At 42.2% G+C, this 22,489-nt stretch overlaps 3 protein-coding genes across 6 annotated transcripts in view; 2 read left to right on the forward strand and 1 right to left on the reverse strand.

The window, feature by feature from the left end:
* Positions 1–1,115, forward strand: part of nptnb (neuroplastin b) — a 22,642-nt gene extending 21,527 nt beyond the window's left edge. For both annotated transcript variants that reach the window (XM_040200183.2, XM_040200193.2), the window contains one exon: positions 5–1,115. The gene's annotated coding sequence lies outside the window, so the exon portion shown is untranslated. The remainder of the gene's footprint in view (positions 1–4) is intronic.
* rec114 (REC114 meiotic recombination protein) lies at positions 221–8,765 on the reverse strand. 3 transcript variants are annotated; one of them, XM_040200237.2, is made up of 6 exons: positions 8,266–8,765; positions 6,146–6,235; positions 2,929–3,012; positions 2,473–2,649; positions 1,668–1,736; positions 221–1,495 (listed from the first exon to the last, which is right to left on the reverse strand). In XM_040200237.2, exons 1-6 carry the CDS (start codon positions 8,341–8,343, stop codon positions 1,331–1,333), a joined length of 663 nt encoding a protein of 220 aa, XP_040056171.2. In that variant the 5' UTR covers positions 8,344–8,765; the 3' UTR covers positions 221–1,330. The 3 variants fall into 3 exon arrangements, with proteins under 3 accessions (XP_040056171.2, XP_040056180.2, XP_040056152.2); XM_040200246.2 differs by having other exon boundaries at positions 1,668–1,733; positions 8,266–8,458; XM_040200218.2 differs by having other exon boundaries at positions 808–1,516; positions 8,266–8,458.
* A 503-nt stretch (positions 8,766–9,268) lies between these two features.
* The window catches only part of hcn4 (hyperpolarization activated cyclic nucleotide-gated potassium channel 4), a 46,287-nt gene continuing 33,066 nt past the window's right edge, over positions 9,269–22,489 (forward strand). Inside the window, exon 1 of the mRNA XM_040200170.2 lies at positions 9,269–10,602. Coding sequence (XP_040056104.2) covers positions 9,917–10,602 — 686 coding nt within the window. The 5' untranslated portion in view covers positions 9,269–9,916. The remainder of the gene's footprint in view (positions 10,603–22,489) is intronic.

Here is a 22,489-nt window from a genome sequence, read left to right on the forward strand (position 1 = left end):
ACAGACAAAATGGCTAAACTGCATTTTTGACATGATGAAGGTACCAGAGGTGGACGGAGCTCCGGGCAGTTTTGAAGAAGAGCATATCCTGTCTCATTTTATGAGAAACAATATCAGCATAACACTGGCAACAAAAAGAACATGATGGCTGTCTTAAGCATGCCTTATTCAGTCATGCGTGGAGATTTCAGGATGACGAATAATGACTAGAATCACCGCAAAGGTGTACACATTTTTAATGTGCTGTTGATGTCTCTGTTATTTATTTCATCATACCCTCAGAGGAGGTGATCCCTTTTGTATTACATATCATGTACAATGCATGCAAGGTAATTACGCAATAGGATACTCAGAATAGACATTTTCTGTTGTTATCCCTCGTGTGGCTTTTTTTGCATCTGAAATGACCTGTGTTTTCTATGGAGTCATCCTTATAACATATGTTTGTATATACATATATATGTATATACTGTACATACATATATATGCATACGTATATATATATATATGTTAGTTTTATTCTTGAGAATTTGTACAGCATATCATGGTCAGTTAACTATGTTTGATTTTGTGACAATGAGTCCACTTTATTGTGAAGCAAGGGCTTCGATGGCAGTATTTAAATTTAATTGAGAGTGATTACAGAAAATGACTTATGTGTGTTTAACTATCTAAACAAAAATGATAAGTGTATTATTTTTTTTCTTTCCAGAGTAACTTAGGTGTCTTGTATATGTTGAAGTATGAGTGTTTAAATGATAGAAAATATCTAAAAAATATTTTTTCATTAATTGGTTTTTATTCCTATTTTCTCTCTAACTGTATAGCATGGCTATAATCCTATGCAATATGTATTCTTAAATAGATATATGGAGGGCAGTTTGTTTTACTCAGTGAAGCTTTAATATTGTGGGATCACTTGGAAAGCTGGCATAGCAAAATTCACTGCTGTAGCTGCATGACTCCTCTTTCAATACGATGTATCCATGTGTGTTGCGGTGGAAATGGACCTGCGTTGAGGTGGGAAAAGAGGGACCAGAGTATATAGCCACGATCAAACATATGGTTGAGACCAATATTTTTTTTTCTGAATAAAAAATGTTAAATTGAATCCAGATATTTATTGTATTGTAAGTTCTTCTTTTCACCGCCTCCATTTCAAAGCGTCGCCTTCAGGCCACATACAGTAACAAGCCATGTAAAAAATATCAACAGCATCGGCAGCACAGCAAGAAACATTCAAACGCCACAAGACGCTGCCTACACAAACCAAACCGAAACCACATGGCGCTGTGTTGACCTTTCGGCTTCCAGCGTACGTTGAGATTCTTCACTCTTCAAGCAGTTTCTCTAGCTCCCCTTCCATCTCCTCCACAAACGCAGGAAAGCTGGGATCCAGCAGACAAACACGCAGGATGGGCTCAAAGTCGACTTGGACCAACGAACCTTGGTGATACACTCGAGGTAGAGACACGACAGTCTCTCCCAAGATGTGCTGTGGACGGTCCAACAAACGCTTTAGTAAAGTTGAAAGGAAGAAACTTAATGTGTTAATGTTAATAATGTAGAAAGGAGAGTGACTGAATACCTTGTATCTAAAAAAAGAAATGTGCTTCAACAGGATGTTGAATTTATAAAGCTCTCGCTTTTGACTAAACAATCCCTACCTGGGTAAGACTCCTGATGGACAATGATCCCTCAGCGTCCACCTCCACAGCCTTTCCCCGACCGGTCTGCTGACACACCAAAGAAGAAGAAAGATTTGACCAACCCGGCATGACTCCACAAGGTCACCGGGCCAATCAATGGCTTCATTACTAATTGAAAAATATCCGCGCCTCAAAGTCCTTTCATCTGCTCTGTGAACTGCTCTGGTGTGTCCGTTCGCTAAAGGTCACATTCAAACCCATAGCGGAGTCCATTCCTTTCTAGGTCCTTCATGTCAGGTGCTGTGAGCCGGCTGACTCAGTCGCCACACACCGACTAAAAGGGTGCGGTGAGTCTTTTCATGTTAGAATGTAAATAAAAGAATGCAACTGACATGAAGGAGATTTGTGTGATACAGCAGCAACAATCTCATCCTTAAAGTGTCAACTTCAAATGGTTAAATGCTGCAATGTTATGTAGTTATTTTGTATTACCTTTGGAACTAAAGTGTATGCCACTTGGATGCCTGTATTTATAAATTAATATTATTATTCCACATTCCTGTCTGTCACAACGTATTCTATGTCATGTATTGTTTTGTAATTGGCTAATGATTCATTTACAAGGTATGCTCTATCTCACCTACTGTAGCTGTAAGGTTCCCTCTAAGAATAAGACAGTATTGTAAATAGCGCCATCTAGTGAGGACAACATGGCCACTGCTGCAGGAGCTGACCTCACCACAGTGCACACTATAAAAGTTCAATTACGCCACTTCGACTAGACAGCTACAATAGAAACGGTTCCTGTACTAAAGTGGTAAACCTGTATCACTGGTGCAGAGGCCTCAGCGGGGGGCGGCGGCTTAGCGGGCGATGGGGTGTCATCGTGAGTGCTGACGGACGTGTACTCCTGCAGTTTCTCCAGAGCACTCGAGCATTCCTTGATTGCCTCCGCGCGGCACCTTCCGCCAAACTGCATCCTCGACATGCGGCTCTCCCCCTGCAACGGCCCACAATCACGGATTTTTCAGTCCAACTTGTGCCCGATGGAAACACCGGGGTACGTCTGATGCTTTTGGTAAATCAACATCTCATTTTGTAAACGGAGGACGTTCAGGCAATGCCGTTCACCGTGGTGCCTGAATAAACGGGATTAAAATAAATCAAGACGTTGCAGAGTGTAATGCATGTTATAGTCTCCAGTGTAAATGATGGTATAAGGGACGGAAGTGGAGTAAATAATACTAATAGTGGGGTTGCAATGCGTCCCGAGACTCACCTGTAAAGTAAATCGAAACATCAGGTTGTCAGATTTCTGTTGCACTTTGAGAAAATGGGAGTCGCCAAACAAAGGGATTGTGTCCTGAGAAAAGACGAGAAAACACACGTTTTCAGCCGCCGAGGCAGAGGACAGTTTTTTCATTCATTCGAATTTTTAGGAATACATAATTGTCGTCTTCTGTACTGCTCCATGTAAAAGCGACTCCATTTCCACTCTAAAATGGTTACCAAAAACTGTCTGCAGGGGTCTCTATTTACTTAATAACCTCCGAGCCGAGCTTTAAGGCTTACGCAAAGCTTTGTGACGGAGGGAATCCAACGAGCACCTAAAACAACAGCCAGTGGTTGGAAATTATAAATATAGAAATGACTTTGAAAATAAGAACGTAATTATGTTTTCAGGATTTTCCTCGCACCATGCAGGAAGTAGGTTGTTACAGTTCTCATCCAGTAATAATAACGAAACTTTAATCTTTTAATTTAATAATGGTAAGCTCACCCAAAGTGTCTCTGGTTTCAGTTGGAAAAAAAAAAATTCTTAAAATAATAAAGACAATAAAGGAAAAAATATAGTATAGTGTAGTAGTATATAAGAATATAGTTGTTAAAAACTTTTGCATTATCTTTTTCTCTGTGGGATATTCAAATGCTTTATTACATAAACAACCACTGTACAGTTTGCAATGAATTAAAGGAATAATCTGAATACACATGTGTAAAACTCAATGAAATGTAAACGTTTCCAGACAGGGCAGGATGAGTTACTATAACAATGATGGGAATCATATTTCATGGCCTTCACCTCGCCCCCCACTTGGATATATTTTGGGTATCATCATGACACGCCGAACGAGGGAATATCTATCGGAGGAATGATGGCGTTCCATACTTTCAGTAGTTCAAGAAACTGTGCCATGGGGGGCTGAATCTACTCGGGTGGCTTACAGCGGATCAGAAGCCTGATTTCACTTAGTCGGGGGGGCGCCTGCGAACTCAGAAGCACCCATGTTTTAAAGGAGACTGCCGGAGCTCCTCGCTAACCCGTTGATCGTCTCTAATGCGGCAAATTTCGGTTTGTGTTCAGTTCCAAATGTCTCCTTCGGCCCGTGGGCCCGAGCTGTCGGCATTGAAAGTTCCGGAGCATTCGCCGCGGCGACCTAATAGAGCCGTCCATCATCCTCTCTGCAGTCTGACCTGAATACGTGTCTGGCTCAACACCCTGGCGCAGCAAGATAGTCGTGTCACCTGCCAGGACTCCAGTAATGAGACATTGAGAGGCCCGTCACATTTCTGTTGTCTGTGGGGATGGAACTTTTTTTTTTTTTATGTCTAAAGGTCACAATAATTGATCGAAGCCCCGGGTTCATGTTCTACTTTTACCTGCTTACTTTTGCAGTGTAGCACCACACACCCACCTTGTTTCACCTCACTGTACACAACAGGTATTCACCTATTTGTAGAATCAAGATGTACACGGCACTCTGCTGTGTTGAGCTTGGCAACGAACCAAACAAATGTCAAGTCTGTGTTCTATGAGGCATATCAAATAGAAATGAAATCCAGACAAGTATATCCATTACACCCATCATCCCACATCAAATATGTTTCATTGTGAGCCTGAACTTATTCCAAATAATGTTACTGATTTTGAACCTGTAACCCCAAAGGTTCCCAGGGACATTTGTCATGACCCACCCAAAACAATTTGATGAAATGCCATCAGATTGGAGCAGAAATGTCACGCTCTTGAGCAGAATATTTCATACAGCCTTCATCGAATCCTTTCACCCGGAAAGCAGATTTCTATTGACATCCCCGAAAAGCTGCTCAGAGAATGGTGCAGGTTTTCTTAAGCCGTATTCTGAAATGTTACTACTTATACTGTATTGACATTAACATACAGGTTATTCATTCATTTATAATCACTGAGAAATAGAATCACTGCATTAAAATGAGCCAAGAAGCTTGAATGTAGTGGAACATGATACATGATACTCTCTTTGAAGAGAGTGGCCGAGCAGTCATGTCCCACACTGGACTAATATTTCATATAATCTCTACGCCAGTAAAATGACTGTGACATACTTCAGATCGGTACAGGGCAACACTATGTTTCAATCAATGACACCTGCGACGGACCGGACTGGAATCGTTGTGGTCGTATGAGCTGTAACTTGTGAGTGAGTGAAATTAATCTCCTGCATTCAAATCTTTTAACGGCAGTTGTTAGTTCATCTGGTTTTGTTTTTGTGATCGGTTATCTAGACGTTCTGTTGTCAGAGTTGTATTTACATTTTGTTGTTCTTCCCTTGTCTTATTTATTTGTGTTTCATCTGTTTCCTGCTGCATTTTGTAGGTTCACCCCCCGTGTGTCATGTTCTATTAGCGATTGCCCGCCGCGCCCTGATGGGTTCCACCAGTGTCTGATCACTCTGCTCTCCTTGTGTATTTAGTCTCTGCGTCAGGTCTTTCTATTCCCCTGAGAGAAGTTTCTAGTTTGCTTTCAAATGTTTTAGCGGCCCTGGTTTGTATTTTTTATTTGCTTGTGTTTGCCTTGCCTGTTTTTGGACTTCATCAGTAAGTTAATTACGTGTCATTAAAGTGGGAAACACCACCTGCTGCCTCCTCATCAGTATTCCAGTCCAAACCTTCTATTTCTGGATTATGGCTACACCTATACATAATAGAGGCATCTGTTTGCCTGTGCACTTCATATCAATTTCATATTATTTTGTAACTGTATATTTAATTGTACTCATATTTCATTCATATTTCTTACTGCACTGTTACTGACAAATGTCTTATTGTCCAAATCTATGCACCACCAGCCATTACAAATTCATTCTATGCCCAACATACTTGGCAATAAATGGTTCTGATATTTCTATATTTCCATTATACCTAATTAAATTGTTTAAATGATTAATCTTTCAGAATATATAGCATATTGAAACCAACAACTGTTTTGGTTGATACTGATCGTTAGGAGTCACAACGCATGCATCCATTTGAAAGATGTTGCAGCGCTAGAGTGCAATCATAGCACTGAAATCATTATCTTAAATCATATCTGAAGTTTCTGAAAGCTATGAAGTTAGAAAAGCCTTAACTCCCTACAGTCCTTCATAAGGCTGGATCCAAACATGCAGTATCTACTGTGTCTCCTGGTGTTGTGTGAATAGGATGGAACATTGATGGGAAAACACTTTTCTTACCAGAGACTCCTGTCCTTGCAATACCAGCAAGTATCCAGATCCCACAATTGTGAGGAAAATGCCTGGTTTATTGTCTTTTGCCTCAAATATCTGGTGACGAGAAAAGAGATTGTTAGAAGATGCAAAGTTATAGAGAGTAATTGCTTTTTTCAAGGTGTTCAAGTTGCCTAAAAAAGAAAGTCCATGAGCATTAAGCTACAGTTTTATAGGATCACAAGTATTGAAAATAATTGCTTTTTTATTTTAAATTGCCTGATAAAATCTTGTAATTTCACCCTCACTAATTGCGTTGAACTGTATGTTACACCCTGCAATGTGCAAGTCAGTGGAGTGCAAATGCACCAAAACCCATTTAGAACTGTAGTTCTAGTTCTATTCTAACATTATGTTAATGAAAGACTAAAGCCATCTTTACAGCTAGACCTTCAAAAATGTGTGCCAGTACTGAACAGCATCCACCGAACCGCCGCTTTCGGATGGTCTTAAATTGCCCGACCCGAGGTAGCTCGCTTAACCTCGCGGGATTGAGGAGTGGCAGATTTCAGAGCCAGGCGCAGTTTCTCTCGACAGGCTGCGTGACCCGGGGCATGCTGGGAGACGCCTGGCTGTCACCAGGTCAAAGAGAAGATTGGCTCTGAGATTTGACAGAAAACGCCACGTTTGGTGAGAAAACCTAGTTTTATGTGTAATTGTTCAACGCTGGATTGTTGGCTTTTAGTCTCATGTTAGTGAAATAGAGATTTAATCAAAACCCATAGATTGTGTGATTGATAATCATAAGAGGTAATTTTAAGTTTTATGCAAGCTGACAGAAAGCATAAAATACAAATACATGCACATTTCCACATTAATACCACACGATACATCTGTGAACCACAAGTAGCCTACAAATCGGATCCCTTTGTTCTTCTAAGCTACTTTCCAGGTGAGGCGCAGTTCATCTCCATCCTGCCTATGTTTTTGTTATTCGTTCAACATGTCCCAGCAGGAACAGCACAGCGCTTAAATAATAAAACTGATGGCTGAATCTGATTTAGCTGTCTGGGATTTCCCAGCGTTTTGTGCACGCTTGTCTCACTGTCACACTGCCATTGTTTACTACGACGCTTCAAATGGAACAGATCCATCACTAATTTAGTTTTCGACTTTGACACATTCAAATATCTGCTGCTTCACATGCTGCCTCTCTCAAATTATTTTGCTGAAACTGCTGCTGTATTCTATTCTGGAGTTGTGTTGTTGCATCTTGAAGTGTGTGTGTGTGTGTGTGTGTGTGTGTGTGTTTTGTTTTTGTATCAACCAGCATGTGAATACTAAAACTGAATTTAAAACAGGGCTGGGAATTACTGCATCAAACAAAAGTCTTGGCAGTTAACATGATTTCGCTCCAGCATAAAAGCAAAGAGGCTCCAAATAATTTTCATAGTGTATAGCTGCTTTTCTCTTTTGAATATATTCAAGTGAATTACGTCATTTTCCTTTGGAAAAATAAGCATTTTCAGTAATACGAAAATTGAAAAATAAAAATAGGGTGGGGATGGGCCATTTTGCCTCCAGAACACATCTTGTACATAATACACATTAAGTGCTTTATCTTACACTTTGAGTATTTGCAACTTAAGAATCATCCTTAATTTAACAAAAGTGAGAGTTAGATAATGCCCCGTTTACATTATTAAACATTCAATTAAAGAACAAAATAACCCGTCTGCAAGTAATCAATTGGGGAAGTTGAATTGATTGTGTATTATTAATTCAACTCTACTCTCCATAGTATTGAGCTAATGATATTTGGTGTGTATCACACACATCTTTATAAAACCGTTTATCTCTAAATGACTTTCTACACATCCTCCACTTCAGTAAACTTATCCAACATGCACCAAACTTTCCACTTGCCCATCAACTAAATAGCTATAATCTGATTATTACAGAGGGATTCATTCAGACGTCGTCCTTAAACTTAATTCCAAAGTAAGTTTGAATTAATCAGATAATAGTTTAATGTCCGACTAAAGCTCACGTTAGCTGTTCAGCTAGCTAAGCTAGCTCACACATGCTAGCTGGCTAACCAGCCGACTGACCCCGGTAGCTTCTTCCACACGTTGCGTGGGAGTTACCTTCCATGGCTGCTCCCCCGTGGAGCCCGGCACGAAGCGGCCGTAGCGCGTTAACCTCCACGACTGGCAGGCGGACATTTCCAGGAGCGCTGGAGACTCTTTGCCGACGTGTGTTTCCCAGCGCAAGCGGGACTTTATGCGATAAAAAGTGTGTAACGTCAGCGTGTTTGGGCGAGCGCGCACGTGTTACTGTGAAAATGTAAAAAAAAATGCTTACACGGTATCAATATATTCGACTGTCAAAGTAGCTCAGCTTGTTTGTTTTTTGGTAAATATGTTATGTTGAAATTGATAATTCCTTTCCAAATATGTGGATAAATTGTTTGGCGCTTTCGACAACACCTGGCAAACAAAGCCACATTTTGAATTTGATAAGTAAAGCTATTCAGATAGAAATATCTATGAAAATGCGGCTGATAAAGTTATTTATATTGTTGTTGTGCCGTGTACGTTGTGCCGTAGCTGTTATCGTGCAAGATTAATATTGGATACACCAGATAGCCTATATGGATTTGGCTTGATTTGTTAGTTAGTTGGTAAATGGACAGTATTCATGCACTGATGACACGAGCCATCATACACAGAGCCACCTACCCACCAAAAAATAGTATTCATCACACACAGCCGATCCTTGTTTAAAGGAAGGCGCTGCTGTCCACTGATCCACATCCGAATGTTCTCAGTTCCAGGTGGTAACTTTACAAGAGAGGCAAAATAACTCTAAAAACTTAATTGAACACATACTTATACATGTATAAAGTAGCCATCTTATTTTCACGTATTGATATTTTAGAGGTCGATAGCAGGTATTATAGTATAAAACACTGAAGAATGGACGAAGTCTTTTCCAACTTCACTGCACGTGCCTGCGCAAATTACGCAGCGGATCGGACGCACGGACATTGTGGCGATGTGTTTTTCTAAACTAAAGCCCTCCGCATGGGCTGACTCATTTGCATTGCCTTTACCTGTAACCTTAACTCATGAGGACAGGACAGCCTTTTAAGAATGGGAAGAGCATACCCCTTTAAACAAGGTGGGCTGAGCTTATTTGCAGTTCTCGCTCCTATGGCAACCCAATAGATCAGCATCATGAATATTCACAATTCGCCAAAACGCACCATGACTATGGATCAGTGATGTCAGCGGTCCCTGGAATGCTCTACTGTATTTCGCAGGATTGTGTCGCTATGTTTTTGATGGCAGCCGGCAAGACAGCCGGTGAAAGGAGCATCCTTCGTCGTGCATGACCTTTCCCTCGTCTCCGTACTGCCGTCCGCCGGCACGTCCCTCACATGTCACGCTAAGGTGACTTTCAAGCAGTTTTTTCCACTTTTGCGCACGATAACGGCACGGCACAAAGATGCACATCGGGGACGCAGGGGCCAAGTGGACCGCCCAGGCTGTGCGCGAGGGCATAATGCAAACTGCCCGGTAGTCTAATTATGTGAAAGAGTATCTCTGATCTGTTCCCGTGGAGCTGCGGCGGTCCATGTCATGTGTGGCAGCGGGTTTTCAGGGATTCCGATTTGCTTCAGACTGTTCGCTCTCACAAATAGATAGGGAGCGCGGAGCCGGTCGCAGGACTCGTTACTATACAGCGTAACAATCTGGATTTATTGAATTCCCCCCACTAAGTCTCAATGTCATAATGGACAGGTTACACTCCTCCATGCGTAAAAGGCTCTACAGTTTGCCACAGCACATCGGACAGAGAGCATCCATAATGGGCGAAGATGAAGACGCAGACAAGGACACCCGGAGGAAGAGTCTTAGGATGAAGCCTTTGCCGTCACCGATGCCGACCTCTGGGGGAAGCTGCAAAGGCATCGGGGAGACCAAAAGTGGGGAGTCTGTGATCATGGAGACGGACATGGGGAGACCGATGAAGACCAGCTCAAATGGAGACTGTCGGAGATTTCGAGGCAGCCTCTCGTCCATCACAAGTCGCCATGTGCACGACTCCGACGCGGCGGAGCAGAGGCGCTTGATCACCGAGGGGGATGTCACCCCGAGCGAGGAGAGCCCCCCCGGGGCCATCGGCGATGGCCCGCCGGATCAAGGCGCGCAAGGGGCCAGCGGCGGCGTTGGCGCCCAAAAAGACTCCGCGGACCAGGAAGCAGGGTTTATAAAGTTGGATGGCATTGATCAAATCCTGCCGGACGACGAGAGATTATATCAAGCAGGGTTCATACACCGACAGTTTGGAGCAATGCTCCAACCCGGGGTCAACAAGTTCTCCCTGAGGATGTTTGGAAGTGAGAAGGCGGTCGAACGGGAACAAGAGCGGGTTAAATCCGCAGGATTTTGGATAATTCACCCGTACAGTGATTTCAGGTAAAAAGCCAATTCTCTCCGAACAACCAAATGTGTTCCGCATTCGCTGTCACGTGATGTGACGTGTTTAAGTGTGTTAGATTATGGTTTAAGAGCATCATTGATGACAAAGTAATCAACTGACTTTACTGCTTTATAAAAAACAGTTTAATTGATTATTTAATGTGTTTGTCTTATTGCCGTAACGCAATCTATGAATTACATAGGTTTAGTTTAAGAATAAGGACATCTTACTCAAAAGGCCTTCCTGTGTTAAACAATACACTAATTACACAACCATTGCTAATCAGCACAATACTATCTTGGAGAATGATATCCAGGTGGATGCATAAAGGAAACTTTTTAATGGTTTGTTCTTTATTTAATAAAACATGTGCTCAGTTTATCATTTATTAGGGCTAGAAATTAGGCCTTCATATAGTCTCCACAGGCCTATTTATAATTGACTTTTTATTCTTTTCAAAACAGGGTCTTTCCAAACATACAATGGCTACGCATTTTTATTTGGATTAATAGTAGAAGTTGTGGTGTGTGTTATGAAATGACCGATGAATATGTCCACATTTAATAGTGTTGTCTTCTTAAGTTACAAACTGCGGCTGCCAGATAGAGAGTCCGTGAGCATCTTTGTTGGCCCACAGATTTTGCTCTGTTGTCAGTGCCCTTGAGTTTGTTATTGGCCATCTGCATCAGATTCACAGCCGAGGCTCAGACTAGATGGAAGGTCTTTCATCCATTTTAGAATGGTTTTCATACAATGCGTTTCATTCAGCTGCGTGTGTAGACTTTTCTTTTTTGTAAGTTCCTTACAATACATAGCAGTGCTGTGGCTTAAACTACAAACTCCACGCACTAAACACACCATTTGTGTTACGATGTTGATCTTAATGTAATTATCCGGTTTTGACTGAAAAGCGCTCATAGAATTTGCTTCCATCAATGTATCTTAATTGAATTACTTTTTTTGACAACTTCATAGCCTGTATTGTGAGGTACTGAATCTTTTTTATATTACTGAGGACATTTTCCTCTTATTTTAACAATACAGGTAAATGCTTTCATTACAAGCAGTTCATATATGCGCCTATCTTTTAATGCATGCTCAGTCTTCTCAGTTACAAACACTATGTCTCCTTGGCTGAGCGTGGTCCAGTCGGCCCGGGGCTTTATTGGCTATGATGGTTTCTGGTGTTCTATCCTCACTTACCACAAAGGTGTGTTTTTCCACCTCAAGTACAAGATGTCTGACTTAGAGAGACATGTGAGTTGAAGTGTGAGTCGCTCTAGGCCCGGAGTGTCAGTGTGAGAGGCCTGGACTCCTCCCGGAATAGAAAGACAAATAACGCTGTGGACCTTTTCCAATGATGGACTCATTTTTTCAGCTGTCTTCTGCTGTTATGAAAAGTACTTTTTTTAAACGATCGACTGTAAAAGTATTTGTAAATGTATTGAAGTACTTAAACGTTAACCTGATTAGTGTTTCCTTCATCCAAACCCATAGTTTGGACAGGAAGTGAGACATGCGTTGGACAGTTTGCCATTTTTGGTGTGTGCTCCTTCTAGCCGGTTGTGTTTCGTCCAACCCCCCTCTGCTCTCTTACGCACTATGTTAAATGTCACGAGAAAGGGTGATTTGGGGCTGGGGGAGACTGTCCTGATACTGAAAGGTCAGTTATTTGGCACCAGTCATCAGTTTTGAAGTGTCTTTGAGCAAGATGCTTGAAGAAGGCTTCGCATCGCACATGTTTGACTCTCTCAGTGAGATCTATCAAAATGCTAAATGTACTGAGAGGGGAGTGCTCTAAAAAATTAGGTTAGCCACTTATGCAGGTTCTGAGCGTGGATACCGTATATTACCATGATTAAACATTTAGCAGATTTGAGAGCAGTTTGCGTGTGGTTCAGTCACTCGACTCTATCATAATCACCCAGCTCCACAATTACAACCACGGATTGGGAACTCAATCAGTAAAGTAAAACTATTGCGGCTGTGCTTAGGGTAATTATGGGAAAGGATTATTATGCATTTCATGCGTGTGACCAACATGAAAAAGGCATGTAAACTGATTAATTCATTAATAAAGGAAGTTGATTCCTTTTATCAGTATGAAAGTGCTTCAAATAAAGTGAAACTCGTCATGAGAGAGAGAGAGAGAGAGAGGGGACAAATAGTACATCGTGTCATTGAGTTAACTTGCCGTGAGGAGACGACTTAAAGCTTGTATTTTATTTTTAATGAACTGAAGGAAAAAGGAGCGCTTTGGGTGCCTATTTTTTCTCAAATCAGGATCAGAGACGGGACAAGATGACAGTAATTAATGTACACAAGGAGATGATAGGGGACCCTTTTAATGGTCCGGGAGGAGAGAAGGGTTTCTGAGAGGAAAAGTTTTATTCCCATGTCTGCATCAAAGCTTTGGCACTATAAGCGCAAATTAGAGTGTCACAAGGAATCACTAGTCATCAGTGCTCCAAAATTCAGCAAAATCTGCTCTTGTCAAGTATTGTATAACGCTAAGAACCGAGGGTGGAGCAATATCTTGCAAGGGAAAAAGACGGATTAAAAATGGCATCATAATCCAATCTACAGCCTCATTTCCAGATCCAAAGCTGAACAGCCTCGTTCGATTATGAACATCTCCCAGTGAGCAGATGTGGTCAGTTCAACTGGAAAAAGAACAAGCCTTCCTACATTATGACAGATTTGTTTGCAGTCTTTTAAATAAGGACAATTATAACTGTCCTCAAGCACATGCTGACCATAAAAAATCAGTGTGGGTTTAAAAGGATTGTTGGAAAACACATATGACTGATGGTCGTCGGGATGACGGCCGTCTGTGCCCTGCTACTCACTCAGTGCTTTCTTGTCACTATCTATCCTAAAAAATGTGGCTTACAAAGCTGCTGTACCATAAAGTGTGCTGAGACCTATCGAAGCTGCATGTCCGCCGCCGTAAATAGAGATTGATAAAAGTCTCACAATGTTCATTGTCCCGTTTTGAGGAATATTGCTGTGCTTGATTGATGAATTGAGAGTCTTCCCACAGTGGATCCTCTATCTGCATGATGAAAACCAGGGGATTTCTTTCGTACCTGTTGTTGTGTGAAGCTCTTTGAGGGGATTCTATCAATGCAGCAGCATTGTGGAGAGTTCCAGACAAGTGACGCGGCGCAATATTAGAATGGATCCCTCTGATCGTCAAGTGCCTTTTAATTATCTTGTGATTCAGAACCCAGAGGACACATCTGTTGGAAGGTCTTGCACATTTCCCTTGGGAGATAGAATGGAAGGTGTCGCACATTAGAACTTTTTTTTTTTGGCACTGAAGGATCTATTTATCCCCTATTTTTCCTCTTGAAGCACGTTGCCTATCAGAGAGGGGGCGGGAGGTCTGTTGAGTTTTTGTCAATCAGTTAAATCCCTTTGCGGCAGTCGAGCGAATCCTTCCATCCCCTTTGTAAAGTCCACATTTCCAACAGCCTTTTATTCCTCCCACACATCGAGCTCAGTTTCCCAGAAGACACACACCTAGACGTTTGCAAAAATACATCCTCCGAAAAAGACATCGTACAACTTCTGTTCTTTTTTTCTGAGAATCCATTAAAGAAATGTGGAGCTTTAACCAGTGGGCGCTTTAAGGCTGCGAGAGCGTCAAAGGAAATCACCGACTAGGCAAAGTGATGACTAAATGAGAACGTGCACCTTCGCGTTCCTGGAGGCATTTCATGTTGCCTAGTAATTTAATCAGTTTTTTATTTAATGCTTCATTGTCTTGCTAAAATGAGTCAAGAGCCCTGTTGAAAATATCTTTATTGGACAGCTTCTCACAAGTAGCATGGTGGGGTTTGACTTTTGCGACGGAGCCTTTATTTTGTGGGGAATCGAAGGTGGGTGTGTGTGTGTGTGTGTGTGTGTGGGAGGGGGAGGGGGGCATAAATCCCACGACTTTGATTTCCTCAATAAATTTGAGATACTGCACAATTTGAACAGTCCATAGCTCATTAGCAGCAACCAACTCTTACAGGCTGTACCAGAGTGTTCTTTTGTGTATCCGTGTGTCAGTGTGTGTATTGCGTTCGTGACCGTATGGGATCAGATTTAATAACATCATTCTCTATTTCAGTCAAGTTGAATACTGTTGATTTGAGAGCATGTTTGCTATTGATTTATTTGGGTCTCCTGGGGCCTGGGGCTTGCTGTCGGTGGATTTATTGAAAAATGAGATGGAGAAACGTACATGGCTGCAGCGCGGGTGATCCCCCTCGTTGTGGCAGGAGTCATTGACTGGGTGGGAGTTCCGCAAAGGTCAAGGCGAGGTACGGATACAGTAGTAGGAATGTGAGGACAATCGAAGCCCCATTTGTTTGGCTTTTGATCGTTTTTTCCAATCATTCATTTTCCATGGTGTTGATTATATGATTCATATGAGACTATATTGTTTTTGGATAAAAGGTGTATTGAGTCCTGACATAGAGTGTGCCCTGCACGGACTGTTGTCTTGGTGGCCACTGTGGTGCAAATATGCACAAAGAGAGAGAAAAAAACATTTTGAAACTACATAGGATGGATGACACTATTCCTTTCGGTGTCCATTAAATAATTCCTCCTTTTAATTTAGTGAGGGTAAAACATGGGGATTACAGATGGTTCTGGCTTTGGCCTGAAAGTAGGGTAATCAAAATAGGCGGCTGTGCTCTTCCACGAATATGAGGAGCCAAGAGATTATTACAGCACAATTTATTTAATGGAGGGAGCCCAGGGATGATGTTTGCGGCCGCCGGCGGGGGGAATGTTGCCTGTCATAGCGGCAGAATGATTGAAAGGTAGCGCGCGACCTCACCAGCCACACTGCTGTGGGAAAAAAGGACATAAGATCACAACTTTAAGATAATGCCTCCTCCCCCACACATTTTTCCGCTCGTCAGGAGTTTTTTTTTCTTCCTCCTCCTGATATGTCATTTAATTCAGCTTTAGGTATTAGGCAGAGCGCTGAGTTTAACCTTGGGGAAGTGATGGTAATCTCGAGGTGAGATTATATTGATTGATTGGACGTCATATACATTTAGAAAATGGGAAAGTCTGCTGGAAGCATTTTCTGTGCTGTCACCCAGCCGGTGAGCTCGGGGTGCTTTGGTCACCTGACAAATGTAATGTAGTGTGTCCTTCCTGCAGCACCATCCTCCACACTGCAACATCAATTTATAGTCTCTCCAGGTGGATGCATAACACTTGTCAGCCCGAGAGTCTTTCCTCTTAACACATTTCAATGTCAAATTCGTTTTTCTTTCCTCCGGATAGATGTGATTATCTTTTCACTGACCGGAGGTAAATATGTCAATTTCACTCATCTCAACACTTCACGGTGGTTAATGGAGAAAATGTATTCATTTTGTAACGAATTATCACCATCTAGCCAAGTCCCGTTTGAAGGGTTTGGTTTGTTAGGTCAACATTAGTCTTATTCACTCGTTTTGTACATCGGTGGCGGCGTTCCGTTTCAGACGCTGGGGTTCTTTTAGCACCACGTCCGGGTTTCGGACAGAGATCAGTTATACAATGTCTACATAGTCGAGAGTGCCCACTCTCTCCATGTGACCTTTGTTGACCTTCCCCGTTCACATGGTTGCGGCTGGATTTGTAAGCAATGTGACAATTGACACATTAATTGCGAAAAAAGGGGCTGCGACTGATTTTTACTGTGTGTAGCTAAACATTAAATTTGAAAAAAAACACTTTACTTTATGCCTGTCTGGCCCGCGGCACAGAAACAATTATTTTCCATCCAAATATTGTGTCTAGTTATAAATGTCGTTATACATTCATTACTTTTTATTTTGAAACTTTGAAATACGTATTCTCCTCTGCTGTAAAAGCAATGAACATCAACACAGATAGGTGTAATCTTCCAATGATACCCAAGAGGGCATTATTTACTCTGATTACATGTGCTGCAGTGATTCAGACCTCTGCATCATCATCTAACCAGACTAAATAATATCATCTCTTGTAATTAATTTATTTCACATTGTATATGAAAACTCCAAAAAGAAGAAACCAATTGGTTGCAAGTGATCAAGAAAGCACAGCATGCTGTAATTAATGGGAATTGTCAGCATCGTTGGACAAATAATTAAAAACAGCTCGGCTTGAGATACCTGAAACACATACCTGTTTCAGGTATTTAAATCCTCACAGGTGATGAAACACATTCCTGTTTCAGGTATTTAAATCCTCACTGGTGATGAAACACATTCCTGTTTCAGGGATCTCAGCACATGCCTCTTCAGCATCGTCCTGTTCATTCCCCCTCGCAGAGATTCTGTTATATCTAGTGCAGGTTGACCTTTTCAGCCCTGCCCGTGTCCCAGGTGGATTCTCACACCCTCCGTCTCTCTGGAATTGGATTGCTTTTCTTCCACTATCCGCCTAGATAGGCGATGGCCGAGATGTCAAACTGGCACCGGTATACTGCTCCAGGGGATCGATGTGAGAAGTACCGTATTAAAGTCACCTTAAATTTACTGTAGTTAATCGCCATTACAAAGTCAGCTTCAAAGACAAGTGCTCTTTTCAGAGCCAATTAGCAGAATGTGCCAGAAACAAGATCAGTTTCGCCTGCAGGATACTCGGCTATGTGATACCGACCGAGATTGTGACAAGGCTGCGTTATGACGTTTCCACCCTTCTGCATCTCAATCCGCCGTATGTTTTTTTTGTCTATTTCTTACCGTTATTCATTTCCTTGGTAATATATACCTCACCAGCCATCCGTATGGAACAGACGTGGCAGTAGGATGTCATTTCCTCAGATGACCTCTCCACGTGTACTATGTAGGCATATGTAGAAGGCTGAAGCACTTTGGAAACAGTGGGGTTTACACTCAGACGCGACCGCAGGCCAGTGAGCTGAATAAAGAACTCTGTGTGTGGCTGGTGTGATTCAGAGGAAACACTCCACTGGATCAATGTGTTTGGCCGGGCCCTGCCGCATGCCGGGTTGAATAGAAGACTCGGAGAAACGGGTGGATTATGAGGGACATGCAGTGTGTGAGAGACACAGACTGTTCCCTCTCTTCTTATATGAGGTGGGTGGGCTACTAGTTTCCTACACTTTGGGGAACAGGCTCGCTCCGAAAAAACACCAATAATATAGTACCTGCGCAAGACTTAAAGTTCCCCAAATGAACATTGACCTGTTCGCTTTTCTTTCTATTTGGTACTACTTAAAATGCCTAAAAATGTTTTCACTTCTCTCCTACATCACAGAGGCTCTCCAATCGTTATGACTCCAACACCCAGTAAAAACATTTACCACTGAGGTCTATTGTTCAAGTGCTTTCATTAATATTTCACAAAAAAAGAGAGGCAGCTATCCCCACACAACCTTTTAAGTTGGAAGGATGTAATGCATCAATAACCTATTCCACACGAGTACTCCTGTCACCACTGTTGCCTCGTCTCTGTCAAAAGAAGAAATTATCACATGACTCAAAAGTGACGGATGACATTTAAACGGATAAAAATGCTTCAGTTTTCTGGTAACTTCCTTTTCTACATCAATATTTATCTTAAACTAGATTAACTGAAGCGACTGAATTAATCTGTTCGATGAAGCTGGATTTACAAAAGATGGTTATTGGTTATTTTTATTCTCCTCAACATCAGCAGATTTCCCTGAATGTAGGTGTATGGCCGGGTTTAGGAGGAGGGGCACTGGGGTGAGGGGGTGTTTTTACTGGCCCGTCTTTCTTTTTGTGCAAGCACTCGTCTGAGAGTCCAGACTAGGAGATCTTTTCCCAGTTTGCACAGACGTTCCGTCTTGTAAATTCTTCCTTTTCTTGAATGGGATGTCCGCCTCTGATGACTCACTGTGAGGGTTGGATGGGATGACACTCTAAGTTTTTACCCCGATGTCTGATTGAATACGGGGCAGCAGCAAAGCTGGTGTATGTAAATCCAGCCCTGACCCTGTTTAGCATGTGCAATCGAGAAAGTAAAGAGCTAACAAATAAACATGATAAATCCCGTCCAGTCAGATAAGCCTCCTCTTTTGCTTACTCACGCAGACCATCAGAAATCATTTAAACAGCATCTCCTCTCCGAATTGCTATGCTTTCATGTTCAGAGTGTCTTCTTAAGTGAGGCTTTTCCATCAGCTTTTAAGCTCTATTCTTTTTTTATTTTTATTTTTATTCACCTCGACCCTTATGTGATGTTGCTCAAAACAGTCATGGTTCCTACTTGGTGACGCTCAGACGGATGTGGATCGGTCATCATACCCTTCGTCACTTGGTCGATCCTTTTGTGCTAATATGGTATACGGAGTCTCATTTCCTCTTCCCTTATTTCCTCTTTCCGTGTCTCATCTCTCCGTGTCACCCTTTGACCTTAGATCACCGTTTTGGAGATGGATAGAAAAGGCTTTCAATGTGGCTGCTACATTTGCTGATTGCAGCACCTGAAGCCGTGCAGATAATGGCCCTTGCTGGTGCAGCCCAGAGCAAGGGCATGAGGTGATGGTGTACACTTTGACCAGCGGCTGGTATTTTAGACATTACATTATCTTAGCACTTAATCTATCTTAGGAGAGCAGCATACTGGTGGGGGAGGGGTCTTTTCTGCTCAGTTGGGAGGCACTGTCAAGTGTTTCCTCTGCCACACTCTGAGGTTGGCTGACAGGGGACCCCTTTGACATGAAAGGACCTTGCGGGAGATAACAAGGTATCATGGTAAAACACAGATGCAATTAGCGGCAAGATGACTGCGAACAAAGCTGGAGCACAGAGGCTGGCAAATGCTAGTTGGATAAGTGCATGCTGATGGAAGCGGCGGGAGGGCTTTGTGTCCTCTCTGTGTCTTACAGCTCTGCCACCCGATTAGTTTCCACATAGGGGGCATATTTGTTTGCTGACAGCTGACTACCTGCGTACAGTATCCATTAACTCTGAGTAGATAGGTGGCAGGTGGCACCCTGGGAAGCTGTGAAGGATAGGGCCTGAGATACTTAGGTGCCACTTCCGTCTCCAGAAACCCCCCCCACACTAACTCACCTTTAAAGGAGAAAACCCCTATCTAGCCGAAAATGTGGTTCTGCAGAAGATGTGACATTGCCTTGAGCATTGCCTTTCTCTTGGCTATGTTGAATAACAGTCCCGTTTGGGCAGATTTGCCGCTGCCTCTGATGAAATCTGCCATAGTTTGATAAAACAGCACGTCTCGCCTAAATTTAGCCACCTGCAAGTGCAACGGCCCCAGTGTCGTGTGCAGTGTGCCTGCTGGCTGTGCTCGGCGAAGACAGCACCGCTACGACAGTTCATTGGAGCAAGTGACAACAACAAAAATAGGATTAACCCTTTTAAACCCTTTTTCTCGCTCACATTTTGAAGTGAGTGCCAACTAGCTTGTGCAAACTAATGAGCTGTTCTTTTACGGGTAATCAACACATTTGTTTTCCTTTCACAGATGTTGTTCTGCTATTGACTTTGATAGGCTTTAGCGTATATATTACTTCTTCTTGTTGTTAGGTGTATCTTATGAAAAAATAAGTGGTTTTCCTTTTCTTGGATGGGATATCTGCCTCAAATGGGACTAACTGATTTCAAGAACATAAAGAAATGCAATTTTAGCTTTAGCTTTAGCTTAGCTTTTGAGTTCCCCAAAATTAAAAATGCATCCTGTTACCAAACAACAGAGTGCATTTTTCTTTTCTCTTCCTAAAGGTCTTGGTGTCTTTATTTGGTATTTTGGAGGGAATTTCTGACCATTTCTAATTTACAAAGAGCTGCTGGAGCTGAGATGGTCCTGTATGATGCAGCAGAGCTGACAGCTAGCAGCTAGCGACCTGGTATGGCCCCCATCTGTCACTCAAAGCAACCAATCCCTCAGTTATGACGACACTTATATAACACTTACATGAGCTGTGAAGTGGGTCTTTTTACATGGGCATCTATGGAGATTGACTCTCTTTTTGTGCTATCCTCAAACTGCACATTTTTAAGAAGGGCATTTTTTGGCTCTTCTGTTTTAGCCTATTTGCTCGGCAGTAAAGTTGACACACACACACACGACTGAATTATTCAAACTAAAACGTCTTTCTCATGCAAAAACAGACACATTCCTAACATTTAATCAGCCAACTTTAACAGTTCACACAATATTGGCTAGTGCCCTTGTGGAGGTGCAGTCTGGGAAATGTTTTTGTGCTGTTCCCATTCAGTCAGTGTGGTGCAGAGTAAAGGGAGGAACTGTTAAATGATGTCTGCCACTTGTACCTGACATGACAGATGATCTGCTTGCAAGCTTTGCCATCACTCTCCCAGCATGACAGCCAACAGATAGACATCTTTGTAAGGGAAATCTAAACAAGTGCACACACCTATGCGTACCCATTTATGCCCTGTATGTGCAGGACTATATACACCCCATCTCTGTATGCCCTGTGAACCCTCAATTTAGATATAGGCTACCCCTGGAAGGGGGTAAGTGTCTGTCCATTTCAGGCTGCTTTTGGTGGCTCACAATCCCTTTCAGGTAGCCTGGCCGGCAAGGTGAAGAGACCGAGAGAGGCTTATCGTGTAGGCAGATGCACTCTAAGAGTGACAACATGTTCCTGCTGTCTCTGGTCACCCCACCGGAGAGCAGAGTGGGCTGTGTGTCCCAACAGACAGCAAAATGTCAGGGCTCCCTTCATTAGTGCATTGAACACTCGGCTCCACAACAAGTTAGGCGTGAGCTATTCTACTTTGTATTCCCGATGTGTCCATAATTTTAGGCTGCTTCCCTGTTGTTGCAGACGGCTCGGATGTTCCCCAGCGGTCACATAATCATTTGAAAACACAGAAACCCCAGCTGCATTTTTGTCGTTGTTGATACATGTTTTTTATCTGATCTATTTTTTTTTGTGTTTATGACCAAAGGAAAGCACAAAAATGTATTTGTGTGGATAGAAATGTCAGACAGTCATTTTGCCTTCTTTTTACTGGTATGACAGTACGCAGCGTTATTCAGTTATTTGGAATGCATAGGATGAGATATAGGATTGTTCAATGCCTTTTGTGAATGTCTGCCTGATATGTCACGCTCACCCAACTATATTTATAGAACAATGTTCTTCCATGTCAGGGTCCCAGTGAATAATAAAACACCGTAAATGGATCCCTGCTATGTTTAAGTGCCCTGACCTCCATCAGGAGCCAACCACAAGAGTGAAAAGGAGAAATCATGAGCATTTGCTCCACACATGCATGTAAAACCACAGTCTAAAAGTACACATAACGAATACTAAAACCCAAAAGGATTCCTACACAGCTCTTTAGAGCCTTTCATACTTTTTCTTTTCACATTGCAGTGGGTCTATCACAACTCACTGAATGTCATAGGACATCTTCCACTCGTAGATTGATTCATGTTAAAAATCCAATTGACCATCAAATGGTACCATGCTCTGATTTGTTTTTGGTATTTTTTGGTTTGCCACATTTCCCTTCATATTTAGAAAGATACTTTTTTCTTTTACAATGAGCGTACAAGAGCTGAATGAATCTCAAGTGAGGTTTACTCAAACAGGTGGCAGCAGAAGCTGTGTCCTGCCCATCATCAGCTCAAAGTCCATACCTCTGATACTTTGATATATGATCTATGTCTTTGTCTTTTGTGAAACCAACACTATATTTTGAGTTTTTTGTGGTTTACTTGTTTAAAGGTGAGCAATCGTTTCACAATGTAATTGTGCTTTTCCGCGTAAATGATACCAGTCTGATTTTCAGTGACTTTTTTCGTTCAGATACCTCAACATACACCGTATCCTGTGGCTTGCAGAAACCTAAAATTCCTACATTTTCAATAGCAAAGCAAAGGGAGATATTTGCATGTTTGTTTATATAGAAA

Source organism: Gasterosteus aculeatus, chromosome 12 (assembly GCF_964276395.1).
Source record: "Gasterosteus aculeatus chromosome 12, fGasAcu3.hap1.1, whole genome shotgun sequence".
NCBI lineage: Eukaryota > Metazoa > Chordata > Actinopteri > Perciformes > Gasterosteidae > Gasterosteus > Gasterosteus aculeatus.